Source organism: Acanthochromis polyacanthus, chromosome 10 (assembly GCF_021347895.1).
Source record: "Acanthochromis polyacanthus isolate Apoly-LR-REF ecotype Palm Island chromosome 10, KAUST_Apoly_ChrSc, whole genome shotgun sequence".
NCBI classification, from domain to species: domain Eukaryota; kingdom Metazoa; phylum Chordata; class Actinopteri; family Pomacentridae; genus Acanthochromis; species Acanthochromis polyacanthus.
This window is the reverse complement of record NC_067122.1, coordinates 18,726,136-18,746,065: the sequence shown is the minus strand read 5'-3', so window position 1 is coordinate 18,746,065 and position 19,930 is coordinate 18,726,136. Positions and strand designations below refer to the sequence as shown.

Genomic DNA, 19,930 nt, shown 5'->3' with positions numbered 1-19,930 from the left:
ATTGAAAGGTTTATTCCTGGTTTTTCTGATGATATAATAAACTCAGACCTGCCTACCTGTTGTATTCAGAGTTAGCAAGCTCAGTATTCATATTTTCTTCCTAGCGGTTCAGCTATTCATGTAGTTTGGGAAAATACTGTCATAGGGACATCAAATGCAAATAATGAAAAAGCAATTTAGAAAAAAGATTTGTTCAGAAATGAGTGGTGACAACTCAATAGACACAAATAGACACTGTATGTACGCAACATCTGACTCATTTTCATTACAATTCATGAAAAAAAGTTTCAAATAAGACTGTCAAAGAGGACACAGAGAGAGGGGGAGTGTCAGTAGTTTGTGTATTTCTACTTTTTAACTCTCCTGTTGTCCTTATTTTCTGGCACCAAAAAATATTGATTCTTGTCAGAAAAAAAATCCAAAAATCCCCCAAATTTCTGAAAATTTGCAAAACTTCAGGAAGAAAATTCCAGTAATTCCTTTAAAGTTTCCCTTAAAAATTTATTTTAAAAAATCCCCCAAATTTGGCAAGAAAATTTGTGTAAATTTCAGAAATGAATAAAAATCTTCCAAAAAATCCTAAAAATATCGAAAGTGATTACATATATATCAGTAAAACTTCTAATATTTTCTTTAAGAGCATTCACCAAAAAAATCAACCAAAATCCCGCAAAATTCGCTGGATTTTGGTTGATTTTTTTTGTGAATGAAACATTTTTAACATTTCTTTTTTCCGCCACAAAATGTTCAAAGATTTCACAAAAATGTTGAAAATGTGGACATCCGAAGTTTCACAGTGAAAAAATATATATATTTTTTACCACATTTTCAAACTTTAAAACGGGTCAGTTTTAGTCCACAGGGCAACACGAGGGTAAAAGAAGTTGCCTCTGCTTGAAGAGAACAGCTGATCTTATGAAATCAACATAAATGTGAATGTGCGCTGGTCGAGGTTTCATTCCAGCTGATTCATTATTTCCCTATATTCTTGCACAGTTTAATAAACATGTCATCATTGTTCAGTATAAAATGAATGGATAAACAGCATTCTAAACTTGCATCAATAAACTAAAGACTTTTTAAGGTATCTATTTTGAGACTTCCTGCTGTTTGGTTGGTATTAAAATAAGCACAGTGTCAGGCAATTAATATTTTTAAAAATATTTATATATTTATTTAGAGGCATCCTATTTTGTGTACACATTACAGGCCAAGTCTCTATTGATTATGCTGAACAAAATGTGTTTCTTTGTTAACAGTGTTTCCTTTTGGTAAAAAAAAATTCTGGCGATAATCATTTCAATTCAAACGAGGACCCCTTTGTATCCACTTCAGCAGAAAATCATGAAATGCATTTTACTGAGCATCAAGACTGACCTAGAAATCTGTTTACGTCCAAGCAGAATGCCTGCATCTCGAATATATTCCAGGTATAATACTGGATTTCCTTCAGTCGCACCATGACAGCCTGCTGACACACAGCACTCTGATAATATTGAGGCCACAAAGAAGATGTTGCAAACACTGCAGGAACTGACTGAGCAGTTTCTGCTTGCTTGCTGCTAGTAGCTGTCTCATGCCCAGTTTAGGTACAGTTTTTTTTTTTAATGGCTGGAAGAACCAGAGGCCTCTTGCAACATTTCCCTGCAGAGTTTGTCTCCTCTTTTATCACACTTTGTCTAGACATATGAACCATCCCGGGAGACTCAGAGGTTTAGAAAAAAAACGTGCAGGGCTGTGTGCTGACTGAGATGCGTATAAAGCTTAATGATGCAAGCACTCATTTTGATCCGAAGTGTCCTAAAACATCACCAGCAGCTGTTTAATGCACCCTCAGATGTTTACTGCCGATTATTTGATAGTTGCTATAATCACACAATCGCATTGCTTTTAGCACGTCGGCTGTCTTTGTTTCTCGTCCTGTCTCTCATTGGTTGCTGTGTGATCTGATCTTCCTTCTGTCTTCCTCTCTCTATTTGTTGTGGGAACCAGAAAACATAATGGGAATATAAAAGCTCCACATAGTGCTGGAAATCGGAGGATGCACTATTGGTGCGGTAGTTCGGTGAAGCCTTATTTATACAGTCAATGGGTGAAGCTCAAGTATATTACAGACATGTTAACAGAAAGATTATTCAGAGTCGGTGCTAATGGAGCTCAACGACTGTTGTCGTTTTGGTTGTTGACCCTGGCAGAGAATTAAATTCGTTGCCGTGGGTTGTCTAGCGCGGCTAGGCTAGTTGTTTCCGGTTATTTCTGTCAGAATCGTCGCGCCTCTGTCGTCACTTAGTTACGCCCGCCTTCTGACTCTACACTTCATGGTGATTGGTCCGGACAGTTTTAGGAGCATCGAACCTCGAGCCTTATGGAGGGTAACTAGACCCACCCTGGCAGAGAATTAAATTCGTTGCCGTGGGTTGTCTAGGCTAGCCTCTTTATGTTGTTTTTGCTCAGTTTGTTTGTAGGAAAATCCTCAGTTTCAGTCATTTTGCCTCAGTCTGTCAAAAAATATGATTTTATTTTCAATTGCAGTTTAATTTTAAGTTTATTTCAGAGTTTTTTGAAAAAAAACAAAACACAAAATTTTCTCTCAGATTTGTGCCACAGACACAAATATTGCAGTTTTCACCTCAATATTTAAAACTTTATCTTTTCTACCTTTATAAAGGGACTGTTTGGCCTGACTAGAGCAGTATCTGCTTAGTTTTATATTAACACATTTTTCAGAGTTTCAAATAACAAGTACTCCAAAATATTAATATAATCAGTACTCCAAAGAGAGTACTTCAGTATTTTGTGTATTTCCACCTGATGAAGAAAATTACACATCTGGAAACACCTCCTAGTGTCACTCCTCGACTCCGGCACCTTTAGTTACCCCCTGATTTGTTCCCTTTTGTCATTGATTAGCACCTATATGCAAACCAACTGCTTGTCACTGATGTATTTATAGATGTGAGTAAACGTTGCACTCTGCAAATGTTCTGGGTCGGCTTACCTTCACAGACTCATGCTCTGTGTTGGTAAGCCCGCCGTATGCCAGAATACAAAACACCCACCTGCAGCAAATTTCTTCAAAACAACTTTTTTTAAAAAAGTGCTTTTTACGCTTTTTGATAATTTGCTCTTGTTTGAATGTACCAATAACGATCAGGAGAAGTAGTTCTCTGTTAAAGTCTCCATTTAAGTGAAGGTTTCCTGATCTACCTTTCATTGTTTTCCTTCAGTTTTGCACAGAATTTTACAAACACCACATTCATTCAAACCACATTAATGCAAACATTTTACTCTCTTTCATCTAGAAATAGTTTTGAAACATCCTGCAGCAGGCTGGCTGCATACTGTACCTGATCTTGGAAAGGAAAGGTCTTTAAACCTTTATTTGGACAAATATGTGTTTTTCAAGGTAGCCTCGGTAAGATCTGCTTCAGGAAAAGTACAACAGTGTATTTGTGAGGTGCATAATCAGCTGATATAAAGTCTGCTGTGTTGTTTATTATTTACTGCTCTGTTTTGTTCATTCAGTACAAACCCAGTACTTTCAGGGATGTTGCAACAAATTACACATTGCTGTGGTATCAGTAATTAATTTTAGTGTGTTTGGGCCTATCAGTGATATTAAAAAAACATTAAAACTCAGTAGGAGACTTTTCTTTTTGCACATTTCAGTTTTGTTTTATTAGTAAGCCATGCAATTAATGAAGGTATCCAAATATGACATTTACAAGAGGAAAATATCAATTTGAAAAAATCAAATAAGCTCATCACCAGGCAATCATCACATCCTGGCTAATCAAACACCCATTCTATAATTAATGCAGCAGTGAATTTATGAGGAAGTCGAGCGAAATCTGCTTGGCCTCTTGCTGGAGTTGAACATGTAACCCTTTATTTCTGACACTTTACATCAAACAGACTGATGGGCATGGCCAGTCTGCGCTGCAGGATGCCCTCCAGTGTGTCCAAAGGCATCCGCCTCACGTCATAGCCTCGTATGTTCGCCTTCGCCTTCATCTTAACTGGCACAATCTCCTCTCCACTGTTCCGGTCATTTCTTCCCACTGCAGCGTATGTTGGGAAAAACTGCTGCACAGATTCAGGAAGCCCGGCTTTGTATGACGGGCAGCAGTAAGCAGACCACATGTACTCAGGAACAGACACCCTGTTATTAATCCAGTGAGCTCCTGACTCGTAAGGCATGCCACCAGTGATCACGTACATCGGCCCTTCGCAGTAGGCCTTGAACCTTCTCAGCACTTCTTCCTCCAGCCGGCTCCAGGGGCCAGAGTTGGAGCCTGCCCGCTGAGGGACGATGTTTGTCAGGGTAAACGTGGCCTCTCGGTCCTCTTCGGTCTTCTGGTGCATGCTGGGGTTGAGATGCCCTTTGGTGTAGTTGGAGTTCCTGTAATCCTGAAGCACCGCCTGACTTTCTATCACATTCTGATCAACAGAGATGTTAAAACGCTTCATTTCTGGGCTCGCACGGGAAAACGCCAACTGAAAGACAGACAACAAAGAACAATTCTCTTCTGTTCATTGATGCTTTATTCAGTTTGAGTCGAATGGTCTCATAAGTGTGAGTCAGTGCAGTTAATTCCCTCTCTTTACAACCTTACCACAGAAAAGACTTCTGACTGCATTTTTGCATTTACAGCTTAGAAGACGGTGTTTCTGCTTCAAGTTGCCTGAAAGAACATAGTACTTGCCACAGTAATACACTGACTACAGTGACATTTAAATTATACAGAAATTCTAGTGGGGCTGCACACTGGCGTAGTGGTTAGCACTTTCACCTTGCAGCGAGAAGAGTTTGCATGGAGTTTGCATGTTCTCCCTGTGCATGCGTGGGTTTTCTCCAGGCACTCCGGCTTCCTCCCACAGTCCAAAAATATGCTGAGGTTAATTGATGACTCTAAATTGTCCATAGGTGTGAATGTGATTGTTTGTCTGTATATGTAGCCCTGAGACAGACTGGCGACCTGTCCAGGGTGTCCCCTGCCTTCGCCTGAGTCAGCTGAGATAGGCTCCAGCACCCCCCACAACCCTAGTGAGGATAAAGCAGTGTTTAGAGAATGGATGGAAAATTCTAGTGTTTCCTGTCCTAAAATCCATCCATCCATCCATCCATCCATCCATCCATCCAGCCATCCTCTATACACCGCTTTATCCTCATTAGGGTCGCGGGGGGTGCTGGAGCCTATCTCAGCTGTCTCGGGCGAAGGCAGGGGACACCCTGGACAGGTCACCAGTCTGTCACAGGGCTACATATACAGACAAACAATCACACTCACATTCACACCTACGGGCAATTTAGAGTTATCAATTAACTTCAGCATATTTTTGGACTGTAGGAGGAAGCCAGAGTGCCCGGAGAAAACCCATGCATGCACAGGGAGAACATGCAAACTCCATGCAGAAAGATCCCAGGCCCACCCCCGGGTTTGAACTGGGGATCTTCTTGCTGCAAGGCGAAAGTGCTAACCAGTACTCCACTGTGCAGCCCCTGTCCTAAAATGCCCATGTAATTACTTGGAAATGCAGAATGTTTATTTCTGTATAAAGACTGTGTGAAAATTATTTAGTCACACAAAACTCTACACTTTAACAATAACAACTTGATTAAAAAAAATACACACAAAGTGATATTCTGTTGCAGAAAATTACTTTTGACCTCATGGGAACACTATTTTTCTCCAACAGTTAATATGAAGCATCATATAATGTCAGTATATCTGAATACACAACAATCAGCACAATGTTATCGGTCTGTAACACCGCAGCCTCTTTTCTTACTCACCTGTGGTTCATATTTCCAAATGGAATTTGGTCGTTTACCCTCTGCAGGACTTAGTATGTACGCAGAGAATAAAGGTGCACGATGCTGACGGTCATACAGGCTGGCAAAGCGGTACTGGTTTTTGTAGCGCTGGCATATCGGCTGGTATCTTGGTGCTTTGTCCCATGTTGGTGGAGTTTCATTGTAAAAGAAATTGAGGCAGTTGGAGAAGTTGGTGCCGACCTCTCCGATGACGAGGCCAACAGACCAGGAGAGCAGCAGAAACAGAGCTCCTGTAGAGGACTGCAGTAAAATCCTCTGAGACATCCTGTAACAGCTGAGCAGGTTGGCTGGAGAGAGATGCTAGCAAGCACAGGCTTTGTTGACTGACTTCCTCTCTATTTGTTCAGTCAGACCAGCCTCCGGAGTTCAGCTATCACTGTGGTGCCCTTTAATATATATACTGACAGCATGAATGCTGTGGTTGACAGTTTTAACCCGCCCACTGCCCCAGATTACTATCAGACTTCCCCTGCGAATCAGCAAACATACAGCCTTCTGGGAAACACTGTTTTAAACATCCTTTTTCGTCTTTTCCTCGTATATTTCCCGTCTTTGGGCAATTCTGACAGGGTGAAGAAATTACGAGTGACCTGAGCATTTCTCTGCTTTGGAAATTTGAAGTCCCTGAGGTGAGATGTACCTGTTTCAGCCGTGTTTTGCTTGGATTATCCTGCGTCGATTAGATTTCTGCAAGACTGAATGCGCAAGCCTGAATCTCGGCTGTTGTTCTCTGCTGCAGGTGGAAAGAATCCTCTTTTGAGAGTGCCAGTAGGCTGACAAGATCAGAGACTCTTACATACACTGAAGAAGAAGCTGCACAGTACCCCTTTTTAAGGACATTTGTCAGCCATAGGCATAATTCTCCCAGTCTCTCTCCAGAGACCTTGAAGATCTCAAAAAGAAAGAAATCAGACTATTTTGTTCATTCTGTCACTTTCTCTGAATACTGCAGAGGGAAATGTATTCAGTGTGGCCTCAGGTTCAACAACAGTTCATCCCTGAACTCAAAAGACAAAGAATTCCCTCAGAAATGGGAACAGATTTTGAAAAAGTTCTTAGATCTTTAGATTCCTTAGATCTCAGGAGAAGAAGGACTTGTGGAAAAGGTCAATCAAGTGACTTCTGATTAAATCACAAAAAGATCTGAATCCTGACTTCATTCATATATGTATAGGCCAAAAAGGACAAAGAAGATGTTCTAAATGCTACATGAACTGACAGAGCAGTGTCTGCTTGCGGAACCTTTTTTGCATTGCATTGCAACACCTCCCTGCAAAGATTCTGACACCAATTTGTCACACTAGCTCGAGAAAAAAATAAACATTAAAGGGAGAAAAAATGCACATGCAGAGCTGTGTCCACTTGCAAAAACACACATTCTGAGTATCCTAAACCATCTCCAGCAGCTGGTTAATCCATCCACAGATGTTCATTGTTAATCATTTAATAACTGATGTAATTACACAGTCACACTTCTCTGAGCTGTCTTTGTTTCTCTTTCTGTCTCCCTTTGGTTTCTGTCTGATCTAGAATTTGTCACTTCAGCGAAACTGGTGTGGCAACCAGAAAAGATTTCTGAAAATTTTGTGTTTAAAAATTGCTGGATTGCAGAAAATATAACCATCTGGGGGAAACCAAACCGCTGTACAGATATAAACCGCTTGGCTAAGGTCATAATGTTCATGTTTGGATCATTGATGCTGCTGATGGGAATCTTGTTTTACATATTTATACAAATGTATAAATATCTGCATTCATACAATTAAAAAAAAAAATCATGTTCGCTTATCAGTGGATAAACTCTTTGTTTCATTGCTGTTGCAGGCATGTGCACAGTGGTCACAATGTTGATTAAAATTCACACACAATTGTTCCTATTAACCATTAAACACTATCTTATATACGCAGAAATGTGATTAAGTAATGAATAACAAAGAGGAAAATTGACCGCGTAGTGTCTTACAAATTAATCTGTGTTGATGATTTTAGAGGCATTTTAATAACACATTAAACTGGTTAAAATAATATTACCACTTTTCACCATCCTTGCCCTTGTTATCAGAGTGGAATCAGCGCTCATAGAATTGCAGATTGGATTTTGGGTTGTGAAGAAGCACACAGAAGTGTAGCGTAAGCCTGACGTCTGAGTGACTACAGATTATCTCGGTTAGCCGTGAGATCATCCGGTGAGAAAATAAGGTCACTGAAGATTAATAAACCTCTTGAATGAAGCACTCCCCTTCCCCCTCCAAATAAAAACAGCATCTCCTTAGCGGCATGATGCAAAAAAAAAAGCATATATATGAACAGTGTCTAAATATTTAGTGTTCATTTACTGTCTGAAGAAAAAATCCACGACAAAGAGAGGACATTCTGCATGAATCTCAAGGAAATGTACACTTTTAGGCTGCACATCGTGGCCATCTAGTGATGCTTCAGAGGTACGACACTGTGCAGAAGGATTACTGTCCATGACACAGAAAGTTATCTCGGTCAGATATGTGAAACTGGTTTCGCTGCTCCATTTCCAGTCACTAATGCTGAGGTGTAATCTATGAATGGCCAGGAATCGAACTTCTGTTTCCACACAGAGGTGAGTTACATGGAGGAGGCTTTACTCATTGACTTATTGTGTGTCAGCTGGTTTCTCATCTTCTTCCTTGTTTTGTTTCTCATTTTAGTGACTCAGAGGGTGTGTTTTGGACATTGAATTGGAAATTACCTACGCTGTGAAAAAAGAAGAAAAAAATGTTCAGAAAGGATACCAGGAAAATACTCACAAAAATTACGGTATAATGGTAAAAAATAATAATAATAAAGAAAAATATAGTAATGATGAATATCTGTAAGGTATTGATATCTTTGGCTGATTAAAACAGAAAAATAAACATCATTTTATGCAGTAAAAAAACAAATTTTTGTTTGTAAAAATATCACTTTTCAATGTGGATACTATGTACAGTTGTGGCCTGTTTTTATTTTATACTTTATCTGAGATTTTACCAGCTAATATCTCTAATTTATTAAACATAGCAGGATTAGGGTTAGGATATGTCTTTTTTTGTTCATTTGTTGGGGGGTTTTACAGTCAACATGCAAATTAGTACTTAATATTTCTTAAATGATCATTTTTTTCCTGATTTAAATACAGTAAGAAATGATTTAATTTTACAGTCATTTTGTAAAGAATTTATCATTTATAAAAACATATACTTTTGATGTGGACTTTTTTATGTGTTTATTTGTTTGCTTTGTATTGTTTTTGTTGTTGTTTTGTTACTTTATTTGACGTTTTCCTAGACATTCTCTTTGATTGACCAAAAACAAGGTTGTGTTTAAGGTCTGTAACATAACAGCAAATCCTTAAAAAAAGAAAAAGACAGTTAAAACATGCTTTGTTTTTTGTTTTTTGTGTTGAAATAAGTTTGCACCACACTTATAGTCTGAAACACAGTGAATGAAACCTTAAAACTCCCTTATGCTTCCCAAATACTCTCTTACATGAGTGTTATGGGGATAACACAAGAAGTCTGGATCCAACTTTTCTGCTAAAAAAAAAAAAACTCCGCTAGAAGTGTTCTGATGTTGAGTTCAGGTGTTTGTTTTTTTTATTAATCTCTTCTTCGTGTCAGCTGACTAATGATTTGAACACATTTCACATTTACAACCCAACAGATTTTATATATATTGATACTGTGATTTTAAATCCACACGTTATTAGATGGAACTTCGAAATACATGATTAGGGTGAAGTTGCTCATCAGGGGAATCACAGCAGACTTGTTTTTTTACTTACTTTTCGTCTCTCTGCACATCTGCTGGGCTCTGAGCTTGTCTCTACACGCCAGTCTCTTCCGTAAAAGCGTTTTGCTGTTCTGTCAGACCCCTCCCTCTTTCTCCTTCTCTCTCTCTCTCTACTCTCTGAGAACGGAAGAACAGTCTTCTAGTCTTTACTTGTCGCAGCGTTTCCATCAGGCACTTCCTTCTCAGGACTATGTGCGCAGCGGAGAATGGCGGAGGCCAGCGCGCTTGAGGAGCTGCAGTCGGAGCTCACCTGTCCGGTGTGTCTGGAGCTGTTCCGAGACCCGGTGATCCTCGAGTGCGGACACCACTTCTGTCAGGTGTGCATCATCCAGTGCTGGGAGGCCAAAGCCGACGAGCTGTCCAGCTGCCCGAAGTGTAGAAAGTCGTGTGCGCGTAAACTTCGACCCAACTCGCTCCTGTGCAACGTCGTGGACAGCGTGCGCAGAGCCCGGGCCGTGGACGCGGCCGGGGGGACGCTGGGGTGGGAGCTGGAGGGGGAGCTGGAGATGCCGGAGGAACGAGAGCCCGGGTCCAGCATGAGCAGCGTGGCGTCCTCCATCGGACACTGGCCGCGCCTCGGTATGGACATGTGCGAGGAGCATGAGGAGAAGCTGAAGCTGTACTGTGAGGACGACCAGCTGCCCATCTGTCTGGTGTGTGGGATGTCCAGAGACCACAAGACCCACAATGTCATCCCCATTACTGAGGCCTTTGAGAACTACAAGGTACTGTTTCCAAGCTTTCCTCACACTTAAATATGTCTGTAAACTTCAGATCAGGCTTGTAAACCACTTCTGCCACTATCATGAGTTTGGATCTACCAACCTTCTCTTATGTAATTCTCTATTTTCTGCTCCATGTTTGCTCTGTGGCGTCAAATCTGTTCTTTCAGGGTGTGCCACTTCACAACGCCCATTCAACACTCTTCTCCTGGTTCGCTGAGTGAAATACGTGTCAAAACATTCCTCAAATCCCAATCAAGCCTACTTTCTAATTAAAACCAAACCTGATTTGCTTCAGTGTGAGTGAACAGGCCTTTGGTGGAGCGGCTGTTCTGACATGGCAGTTGTGTGTTTTTAACAGCACACTCCCTGCAGGTCCCGGCAGCCCTCCGGGTACTTTGTGTTTTACAGGAATTCAGCAGGCCAGTGTGAGCTCCTCACGACTTTTAACTGTGCAGCTGGGTTTGTTTTCAGACTCGCTCGGACAGGACCCGCTGTGTGCTGTAACATGTTTGTGCTGGTGCTAAACTCCCATTTTGTCAGATTTGATGGGTCAGAATTGAGGATGGCTGGCTGTCGTATGACTTGCGTTAAAGATGGGATGTTGTTTTTCAGAATGAGGCAGCAATCACATTAGCTGTGTATAATCCGGCTTACCAGTTCCACTTTGTAACAACTCTCCTTTTTTTTGCATGTGATGTCTGTTTTCAACAGGAGAAGCTGTCAGTGGCTCTTGAGAAGGTTCAGCGACAGACTGAAGAGGCGACACTCTTCCAAAGCCAAACCAATGAAAAGATCCTCCTCATAAAGGTATCCACATGTTTGTTTTGTTGTCTGCTTTGTGAAGGTAAGAACAAAACGCTTGAGTGCGAATATAACCTGAAATACTGGCGGCTTGGAAATGCTCACCTGCATTCTTCCACCTCAACCTGTCAGACAGACATGAGTGAGGAATGACTCTTTGTAATTATGACTGACGGTGACGTAGCAGGTTGTTACTCAGCCTGGTTTGATTCTCGTTATTACCTGGAGGCTTGTCCTGATATGAAATAGGTGGTTCACCGATGCACTTGTCTGTCTTCTTTCACGTACACATTTTTACGGAATGTACACAAACTCTACATGCCACACACCCTCATGGATAACTGCTGACAGAGTTTAGATTATCTGCGTTTTTCCACCACAGCAGGATTCACCTAAAACTGAGGTCAGTGTGTGTCAGAAACAGATATGAGGTTTGTGTTTGCGGCAGATAACTTCACATCTCCCTGCTGTAAGTCACTACAAACTGTCTCTTTCTGCTCAGCCCCGTCTGTTTGCGTGTTTGAATGTCTCAGCGAGTGTATTTTGCTCTGCTTGTTTGACCCACTTTATGTGTCGACTCACAGATTTTCACTTCTCTGTTTCTCCGTTGGTTTGACAGGATGTGGTTGAGCAAGGTTCAGGGGAAGTTTGTCTTTTCCTGCGTGTCGGTTTGTGTAAAATTACATCAGTATAGAAGTCTGGCTATCAGCTGGTTGTTTTTTACAACACTGTATATCTCAGTAACACTGTCGCCACGAGGTAATGTTTCTGTACACCTAAACTGCATTCTCAGTTATGTTTTGGGGGAAACATATTGTCTGCCAGATTACATTTGACATATAGCAACTACATTTCAAATCAACAGATGTTTCTCATTTACTTCACTGCTTTACTGTTGCTCCCTTTCAGCCAATTGATCATATATTAGATGGGGCAGGACTCGTCACCCTGGTAACCCAGAAAATGAAGGGTTAGCCAAACCTAACCGAGTCAGCCTAAATTTAACCAAACTTCTTTCATGTACTTTCCTCTATTCTCCCCTCAGACCTCCTTACATTTACATTGTGGTTTACTCAAACTGAAAGCTCTTCTGACTGCATCATCGGAGGGGAAAAAAACACATTTAGATTGAAACGAAATACCATTTCTGTCAGGATAAAAAATGAAAATGCAGTTTAGTTGTATAGGATTCTAATTTTGTGGAGACAAGCTGCACATTTGCAACTTTGTAGTACGAATAAAGTATTGTCAGGTGGATTATGGGAGTAACCAGCAAGTAATATTTGGATATTTTTAGAGAAAAAAAGAAAGAAACTACTCTATAAGAATCTCTGATCTTTATTTTTGAATATAGTTCCAACATAGTTAAAGTGTGACTGAAAGAAAAAGCACTCAAATTATACAATACCAGCAGAGAAATATAACCATAAATATTCTATTGAATCTCAGGTTTTAGTGTCATTCAACTATAAATCATGCTATTTTCACAAAGATTAGGCTTGTTTCGTTATTTTTATGCCAGCCGAGCAGCGAGCAGTTTTCCGTGCGCTGATGAATTGTAGTTTTGTTTCTGCACTGTTGGAGAGAGCAGAGAACTGTTTGTTTAACACACGTCTTACTTTTTTTCTGGTTTGCTAGACAGTACAAAGGTCTTTGTATGTCTTTGTAACTTTAAAGCTGCGATGCAATACCTTTAGAAAGTGAACAACATAAAAAAGTGCAATGTGCACGTGTGTTCACAAACCTACTTGACAGACTCGGCCGTTTCTCTCAGATCGTCAGTGCATTTCAGAGTCTTGCATTTGGTTTTTCAGCTTTTAGTATTCGGTTCAATCTCGTCACTCTTGCCAGCATTTATAACCGCAAAAAAAAAACAACTGTTTAAATACCTGCCTACTGTACACTAAACACTAAACTGCAGTAGTTGGTAGAGACCAAAATGGAGATTAAACGAGAGTGAGTACAGGTTGTCTGGACTTGGATGTTCATCAGCTGGACACAAAAGCAGCTCTAAATAAATGTAATGTTGTATAACTGTTGAAGAAAGTGCCATGTTTTAAGGTGATGATGTACTGTTCGAAATGTTGTGTGTAGAGCACTGCCAAGTGTCCAAATCATATTACAGTTTTTCTCAATTGCTAAAGGCCCGGTCACACCGCCCGAACTTTGCTGGAGCGTTCCTTGAACGGTAGGGAGGGGGGGCCGAATTTCGACAACGCTCGTCGCCGCGTTGGTTTAGCGGTAGCGAACGGTAGCGAGCGTTGGTTTAGCGGCGTTCTGCGCATGCGGACGTTGGCTCGGCGGAGGTATAAAGTTGGTTTAGCGGCATACCGCTTGTGACCAGTGTTGCCAACTTAGAGACTTTCTCGCTAAATCTAGCTACTTTTCAAAGCTCTAGCGACTTTTTTTTCCCAAAAGCGACTAGCGACAAATCTAGCGACTTTTTCTGCCGTTTTGGAGAGTCCGATAGGAAAACTCAGCTCATTCTGCAGTTACTGTTTTCAACAAGCAGCAGGTGCTGCTGTGAGCTTCTCCCCCTCCCAGAGCACAGGCTGTCAGTCCAGTAACCCCGCAGCAGACCCAGTGAGGGGGAGACCCACATCACTCCGTGGCCAGACGACAGATGAATCGCGCATGCGCAAAGTCACTACAGATCCCATCCAGACTTACGGAGCCATATAAACAAAAATGTTTCTTCACTGTCATGCTAAAATAAACCACAGCATTTAGCCTCTAGTGAAAAAACATATTTTGGGTGTTTTATACTCACTTTTTGGTCTATTCCACAACGTTATTCCTCTCTCCTACAACGTTGATTACATGCAAACTGGGAAATATGCAAAGTAGGCGATGACGTCATTTAGCGACTTCTAGCGACTTTTAGGACAGCCAACAGCGACTTTCCTTACTGAGGAGTTGGCAACAGTGCTTGTGACTACCGAGCTGAACGGATCGTTTTGATACAAGTTCTGATAGATTTTTGATAGAAGTGCTGGAAGGCTCCTGGATCCTCATTCCTCAGCTCCACCATCAGCTTGTCATACAGTCCATGTTCAGGCCTTCTCAGTATTCACTGTCTGACCCACACAACTCTGTCTCTCCTTCTTCTCTCTCTTCTCCTTCCGTCAACAGCTTGTTGCAATCTGAGGAGGTTCTGATTCTGCTGCTGGACTAGTGCACCAATAATAGCAAGTCTCTCAGCATCCATGGTGATACAGTTTTACTGTAACTTTGAGCAAATTCGATATAGATGAGGTCTGAACTCAACGGCAGCTCGATAAATGAGCTCCTGGTCCATTTCTCCCCGTATTTATAGCCAAATTCTGGTCCCGCTCCGACACCTCTATACCAACGCCAAACCAAAGTTCATCGCTGCCATGGATCGCTGCTTCAACGCCCGACACCGTTCCAGCAACCCGGTGTCCGCTCGTAAAACGCTTACAACCGCTCCACCGAAGTTTGTGCAACGTTTAATCGCCGCCCGGGCAACGCTGGCGAAGCAGCGCTGGTCCAGCGTTCAAGATTTCTGCGTTGGCCTAGCGGACCCAAGCGTCCACGAACTTGCGTAAAGCGGTGCCAAACTTTGACTGGGTGTTGGTGGAGCGGGGGTGAACTTTGCCCCCTCCTCACCACTTGCAATATTTTGTGCAGCTCAAAACTTTCGGAGCGGTAGGAGGGCCCCTCCAAAAACATCAGCGGTGGCCGAGCGCATACGGCGTTGCTTTAACGGGGGCCAACTTCTGTTAAACGGTGGTGAACGGTTACGAGCAGTGATTAATTTTTATCACCGCTCCAGGAACGCTCCAGCAAAGTTCGGGCAGTGTGACCGGGCCTTAAAACACTAAACTCTATTGTCTGAACCAAATTCTCAGTTGCCTGAACCCACTTATTGAATCAGTCACTCTTTTGGCAAAACCATAAGCCCTTTTCACCTGTTTAGACACATCTTGTCAACACATTGTCATTGTGATGCACCTGTGTTGCAAAATGGTGAGCACTGGTGAGCAAAAGTCAAACACAGTTAAAGCTCAGGCGTCACCGGTTGAACACAACAACTCAAAATCACATCAGATTCTTTCATTCATTTTTTTATTTTATTGCCTTTTCAAAAGTTCTACCTATCTCAGCTGTATCAATGCAAGCTTGAAATAAACATCCTCCTGAAAATTACATAAGAAAAAATACGTGTTGACGCTGTTTAAAGCACACAAGATCCTCACGTGTTGTAGGGCTTCTGGTGTTTTGCTGTGTTTTATGCATTAAACTGGCTAATTGAATCAAACTTAAGACATTTCCAGCAGAAAATGAAGTTACTAGAAGAAGCATTCCTGACAAAATGACCAGCAAACATCACGCTGTTTCTGTCAGTTTAGCGTCTTTCAAAGGTTCATCCAAACAGCACAGCAGTTCACTGCCCTTACATAACTCAGTTAGTATAAATAGATTTTACTTTGAACTCAGATTTTTTCTTTCCCTCATGTTTTTGGCTATCCAGGTAAAAGCTCTGACTAGTATTGGTTGGACGAACAAACTTTTTCCTGTCTTTTTTTCATTAACTTTCTTGTTTTTGATTTTTATTTCACCTGATTGACTAAAACTAAACACAGAACCTCCATTTTTCAGTTCAGTTTATAAGGCTATAAAATGTGTTTGTGCTCTCTGTGTTTCAGGAGCGAGCAGGAGATCTGGAGGAGCTGGTCAGTGCAGAGTTGGGCCGTCTGAGAGAATTCCTAATGGAGGAGGAGGAGCGCATTAAGGACAAACTGCAGAAGCAGAAAGAGGAGAAACTCAACCAGCTAGAGGAGGCGCTCACGAAGGCCACAGAGCAAATCAGCCAACTGGAAACTACGGCCGACAAACTTTGCCTCAAACTGAGGGAAGAAGAAAACCCAGAGCAACTCAAGGTAAGAGAAGAGGGCATCTGTTGTGTGGCATAATTTTTGTCAGCTTCTAGGCCGATTAATACGTGTAAAAAGAGTGCTCTGGAAGTCACAGCCAAGCAAATGCCAAAGAAAACTGAAAGAATATCTGGAGTCAGAGATGGTATCTGCATGTTTCAGCAGAGACTCAAGTATTTTGTAATCACAGGCCTGTTTTGATCTGCTCTCTTTCAGGGAATTAAAGATTTCATTGGAGGGTGAGTATCATGTATATATATCTAATGACAATCATTTGACAGCAGTGTTTTCTGATGGAGTTACTTTAATATGTCGGTCAGCTCCTCTTTTATGTCTAAGTGACGGTTGTCCTACATGAAATGTCACAAGTGGGTCGTTAATTGTTTTGCAATTAATTGTAAGTCTTGTTGAAACAGGATGCGAGGGCACGACTGTAGTTTACGGTCATGTTTGTAACACCTTCTCATGTCAGTTTGTGACGACTGAGAAACAGGAAGTCTAACTGCCTTTGTAGATCTGACAGTCGTTCCATTTAAAATGAATTTTAAACACTGCACAGTTATTTCTCCAGTGCGACAAGACATACTTTTGATTAATTTCATCATTTTATTTCAGTTTATAAAGGAGACACATTATCTGAATACGAGAGAGGCCAAATACCAAAACAGACTGAATCACTTATTCCCCGTGTTGTGTTGCTTAAGAAGGAAAAAACATTTAAATTAACATGATTTCTTAATTAATGTCAGTACACTCAACATCAGGCAATCACAAGACTCTAAAACTACAGTTTCTGAGTCATGTTAAATAGTGAAATGATATGTAGCAGTTCTGAGGGAATCCAAGGTAAAATTGTACACATAAATTACAAAATGCCCCTTTTCACGGCAGCAAACATGACTGACTATTCTGGAGTGTGTGTGAGATACAAGCAGCATGCAGGCACACGTCTGTCTAGATATTCATAAACCTTTGATTGAAATCTAAAAACTAATATATTCAGTAATTTGTTACCCTGTTGAGCTTCACCTGAATCAAGCTGATATAAGAAAACACCATGTAAACAAATGTGTTTTTTCCATCAGAGATCTTGTTGGAGATTATTATGCTGAAGTAAAAGGCTTTAAGGATACAAATGATCTTTAAAGGATAAAATCCATATTTCCACTATTAGTTTGTGTTTTATGGACTTGCTTCGATGTTTGCATTATTATTTATTGTTAATGTCCATTGTCTGTATAAACTGAATGAATTGATATTTTGCGGTTCTGCATAATAGCGTTTGTCTCTCTCTCTCTCTCAGGGCTGAGAGCTTGTTTGAGCGCCCCCAGAGGTAGCTGTGGATCTGCAGTCAGCAGAGTTTCTGGGGCCTCTGCAGTACAGGACCTGGAGGAAAATGAGCTCCATTTTTCAACCAGGTATGAAGACAAAATCACCACCCTGAGCAGAGGAACAAGAAAAAAATATACTTGTTGCTCATTATGTGTCAGGAACACACTAGTAAAGACTGTTTCAATGGAGATATTCTTACTTAACACTGGCTGCAACACAATAGCATTGTTTTATTTTCTCTACCTGCTACCCACCCACATCTTCCATACCACCCTCCAGGGTTTTTGTGCAGGCTGTCAGAAACAACCTGGATCAGAAAATAAAGATTCAGTCATTGTCATAGCTCCTCCTGAGCAACAGAAGATGTTACACAACTGCTTTCACAGGCTCAGTAGAGCTCTACGTGACTAGAATATTAAATTTGACATGTAAATTTGGTGCTATAAAACACATTTTTGCACTTTACATGCAATATTCAGTCTATTATGAACCCGTTCTGTCTGGATGAGTTGGATGACGGTGAGTCTCAGTCGTGACAGTATGTACTCACGTGTACAAAGACTTATTTTGGGTGTTTTAGGTAATTTGCCAAAGACATGTCATCATATAGTATTACTGATTCGGTAAAACTAGACGGATCTCCACAGATTAAATAAATCTCTAGAGTTACATCTCAGTAGCATCATTTATATTTTATTTGTATCCATGTAGCTGATGCTCTTATCCAGCTCATCTTACTCTAATTGCGCAGGAAGGCATTCAGTATCTCGCTGAAGGTCACCGCCAAGGAGTCATTCTCAGGTCATTCTCTTTAGACATGCTGCGTTGATCCATTTTTAATTTTTTTTGATGTCCTCTCAGCTGTCACAGCAGTGACCCTCAACCCAGACACAGCCTATCCTTGTCTGTGGGTTTCTCCGTGTTGTACCAGCGTCCAGGTGGGGAAAATCCAACCAAACCTGCCCAACAACCCCGAACGCTTCACCCGCTACAACATCGTCCTGGGCTCTGAAGCCTTCTCTTCAGGCAGACACTACTGGGAGGTGGAGGTGGGCTCCAAAACAGCGTGGGGTCTCGGTGTGGCCACAGCCTCTGTCAACAGGAAGGATGAGATCAGCCTCTGTCCTGATGACGGTTTCTGGACGATGGTGCTGAGAGACTGTGGCGACGGCACCAGCGAGTACGAGGCCTGCACCGACTCAGAGGAGAGCTTGTTGTATCCCTCCAAACCCCCCAGGAGGGTGGGGGTCTATCTAGACTACAGCCGTGGTCAGGTGGCATTTTATGATGCAGGAGACATGAGCCACCTCTTCACCTTCTATGATGCAAAGTTCAAAGAGCCTGTTTTCCCCTACTTCAATCCCTGGCCCATCATCAACGGACACAATCGGGAGCCACTCACCATAGTAACCCCACACTGGGGATAGAAGTCTTTTACCAGAGAACTGATGCTGTGCATTAATAGACACAGGTGCAAACTGCAAAAGGAGATTCAACTGCTAATGAACTTTGATGGATTCATCTAATTAGTGTTCTCACATGTGCTTTATTGTGCAAACTTTTTGGCCACATGAGGATAATCATGTAGGCAACTGTAATTCTTATAAACTGGAAAGCTGACACTTTAGAAGACTTTACTGTTAACAACCAACGTGAAAACAGCAAAAACAATCAACTAGCTGATCAAACATTGTCTGTATAGGGATAACTTCATCTATTTTATTTCTCTGAGACACAGACCCCATTGCTGTTGTTTCACAACTACAAGAAAAACATCAACTGTTGCACTGGCAGGCATGATCCTTTATTACAAAGAACCTGCACTGTACTTTTATATTAATTCAGCTCTACGTAAACCCTCCTGCTGCTTTAAACTGTCACTAGTGCACAAAATGCTTGTTAATCCGCACTTTAAAATACTTCTAAAAAAAATGTGCTATTTCTTCTGCCTTTTTTTAAACCCCACAGTGCCCAGATGTTTTAAGAAGTTACTCTTACTATATTTTAAGCTCTTCTTGATAAAAGAAAAAAAGATTTACATATTAATTAGAAATTACAGGTCTTGTATGGAGAGTGAACAGTTTGTTTGTTTTGGTCTTTTAATCAAAGAGTAAAGCGTATTGGTTGCTAAAAATACGATCAGGCAGAAAGGTATTAAAAATGTTACTAATTTTGCTTCGAGAACAACATCTAATGATATAACATGATATATTTGAATGTCATTATACATATAATCCTGTTATTTTTATGACATGTACATCTAAAGCCACGATATGTTAATATTTGACACGAGTTTAATAATATGATTAAATTTCCTCCTGAGGTCGTTGTTGGTGCATTTGTTTCCACCAGGGGGCACCAAAAACTAACTTTAACAGCAGCGTCACTCTGTGTAAAACCACTTTGGGCTTTTATGAACCATATGGAGGCCAATCTCATTTTGCTGCACTTAAAGCTATTAGATAGGATTTCATCTCACTTTATTTTTCACTAATAGTCAAGTCAGTCAAATTATGTGAGGAGCACAAATC

The 19,930-nt window shown here is 41.1% G+C and overlaps 2 protein-coding genes across 2 annotated transcripts; one reads left to right on the top strand and one right to left on the bottom strand.

Annotated features, from left to right (window-relative positions):
• Positions 1-3,648: 3,648 nt before the first annotated feature.
• On the bottom strand, positions 3,649-7,563 carry LOC110972448 (endonuclease domain-containing 1 protein-like). Its single transcript, XM_022222831.2, has 2 exons — positions 5,798-7,563; positions 3,649-4,497 (listed from the first exon to the last, which is right to left on the bottom strand). Exons 1-2 carry the CDS (start codon positions 6,101-6,103, stop codon positions 3,889-3,891), a joined length of 915 nt encoding a protein of 304 aa, XP_022078523.1. The 5' UTR covers positions 6,104-7,563; the 3' UTR covers positions 3,649-3,888.
• Positions 7,564-9,651: 2,088 nt separating this feature from the next.
• LOC110945398 (zinc-binding protein A33-like) lies at positions 9,652-19,725 on the top strand. Its single transcript, XM_051954867.1, is given in 7 exon segments — positions 9,652-10,368; positions 11,080-11,175; positions 15,840-16,073; positions 16,284-16,306; positions 17,371-17,387; positions 17,390-17,485; positions 18,261-19,725. Coding segments are annotated over 7 exon segments (1,551 nt in total). The 5' UTR covers positions 9,652-9,849; the 3' UTR covers positions 18,827-19,725.
• Positions 19,726-19,930: the final 205 nt, after the last annotated feature.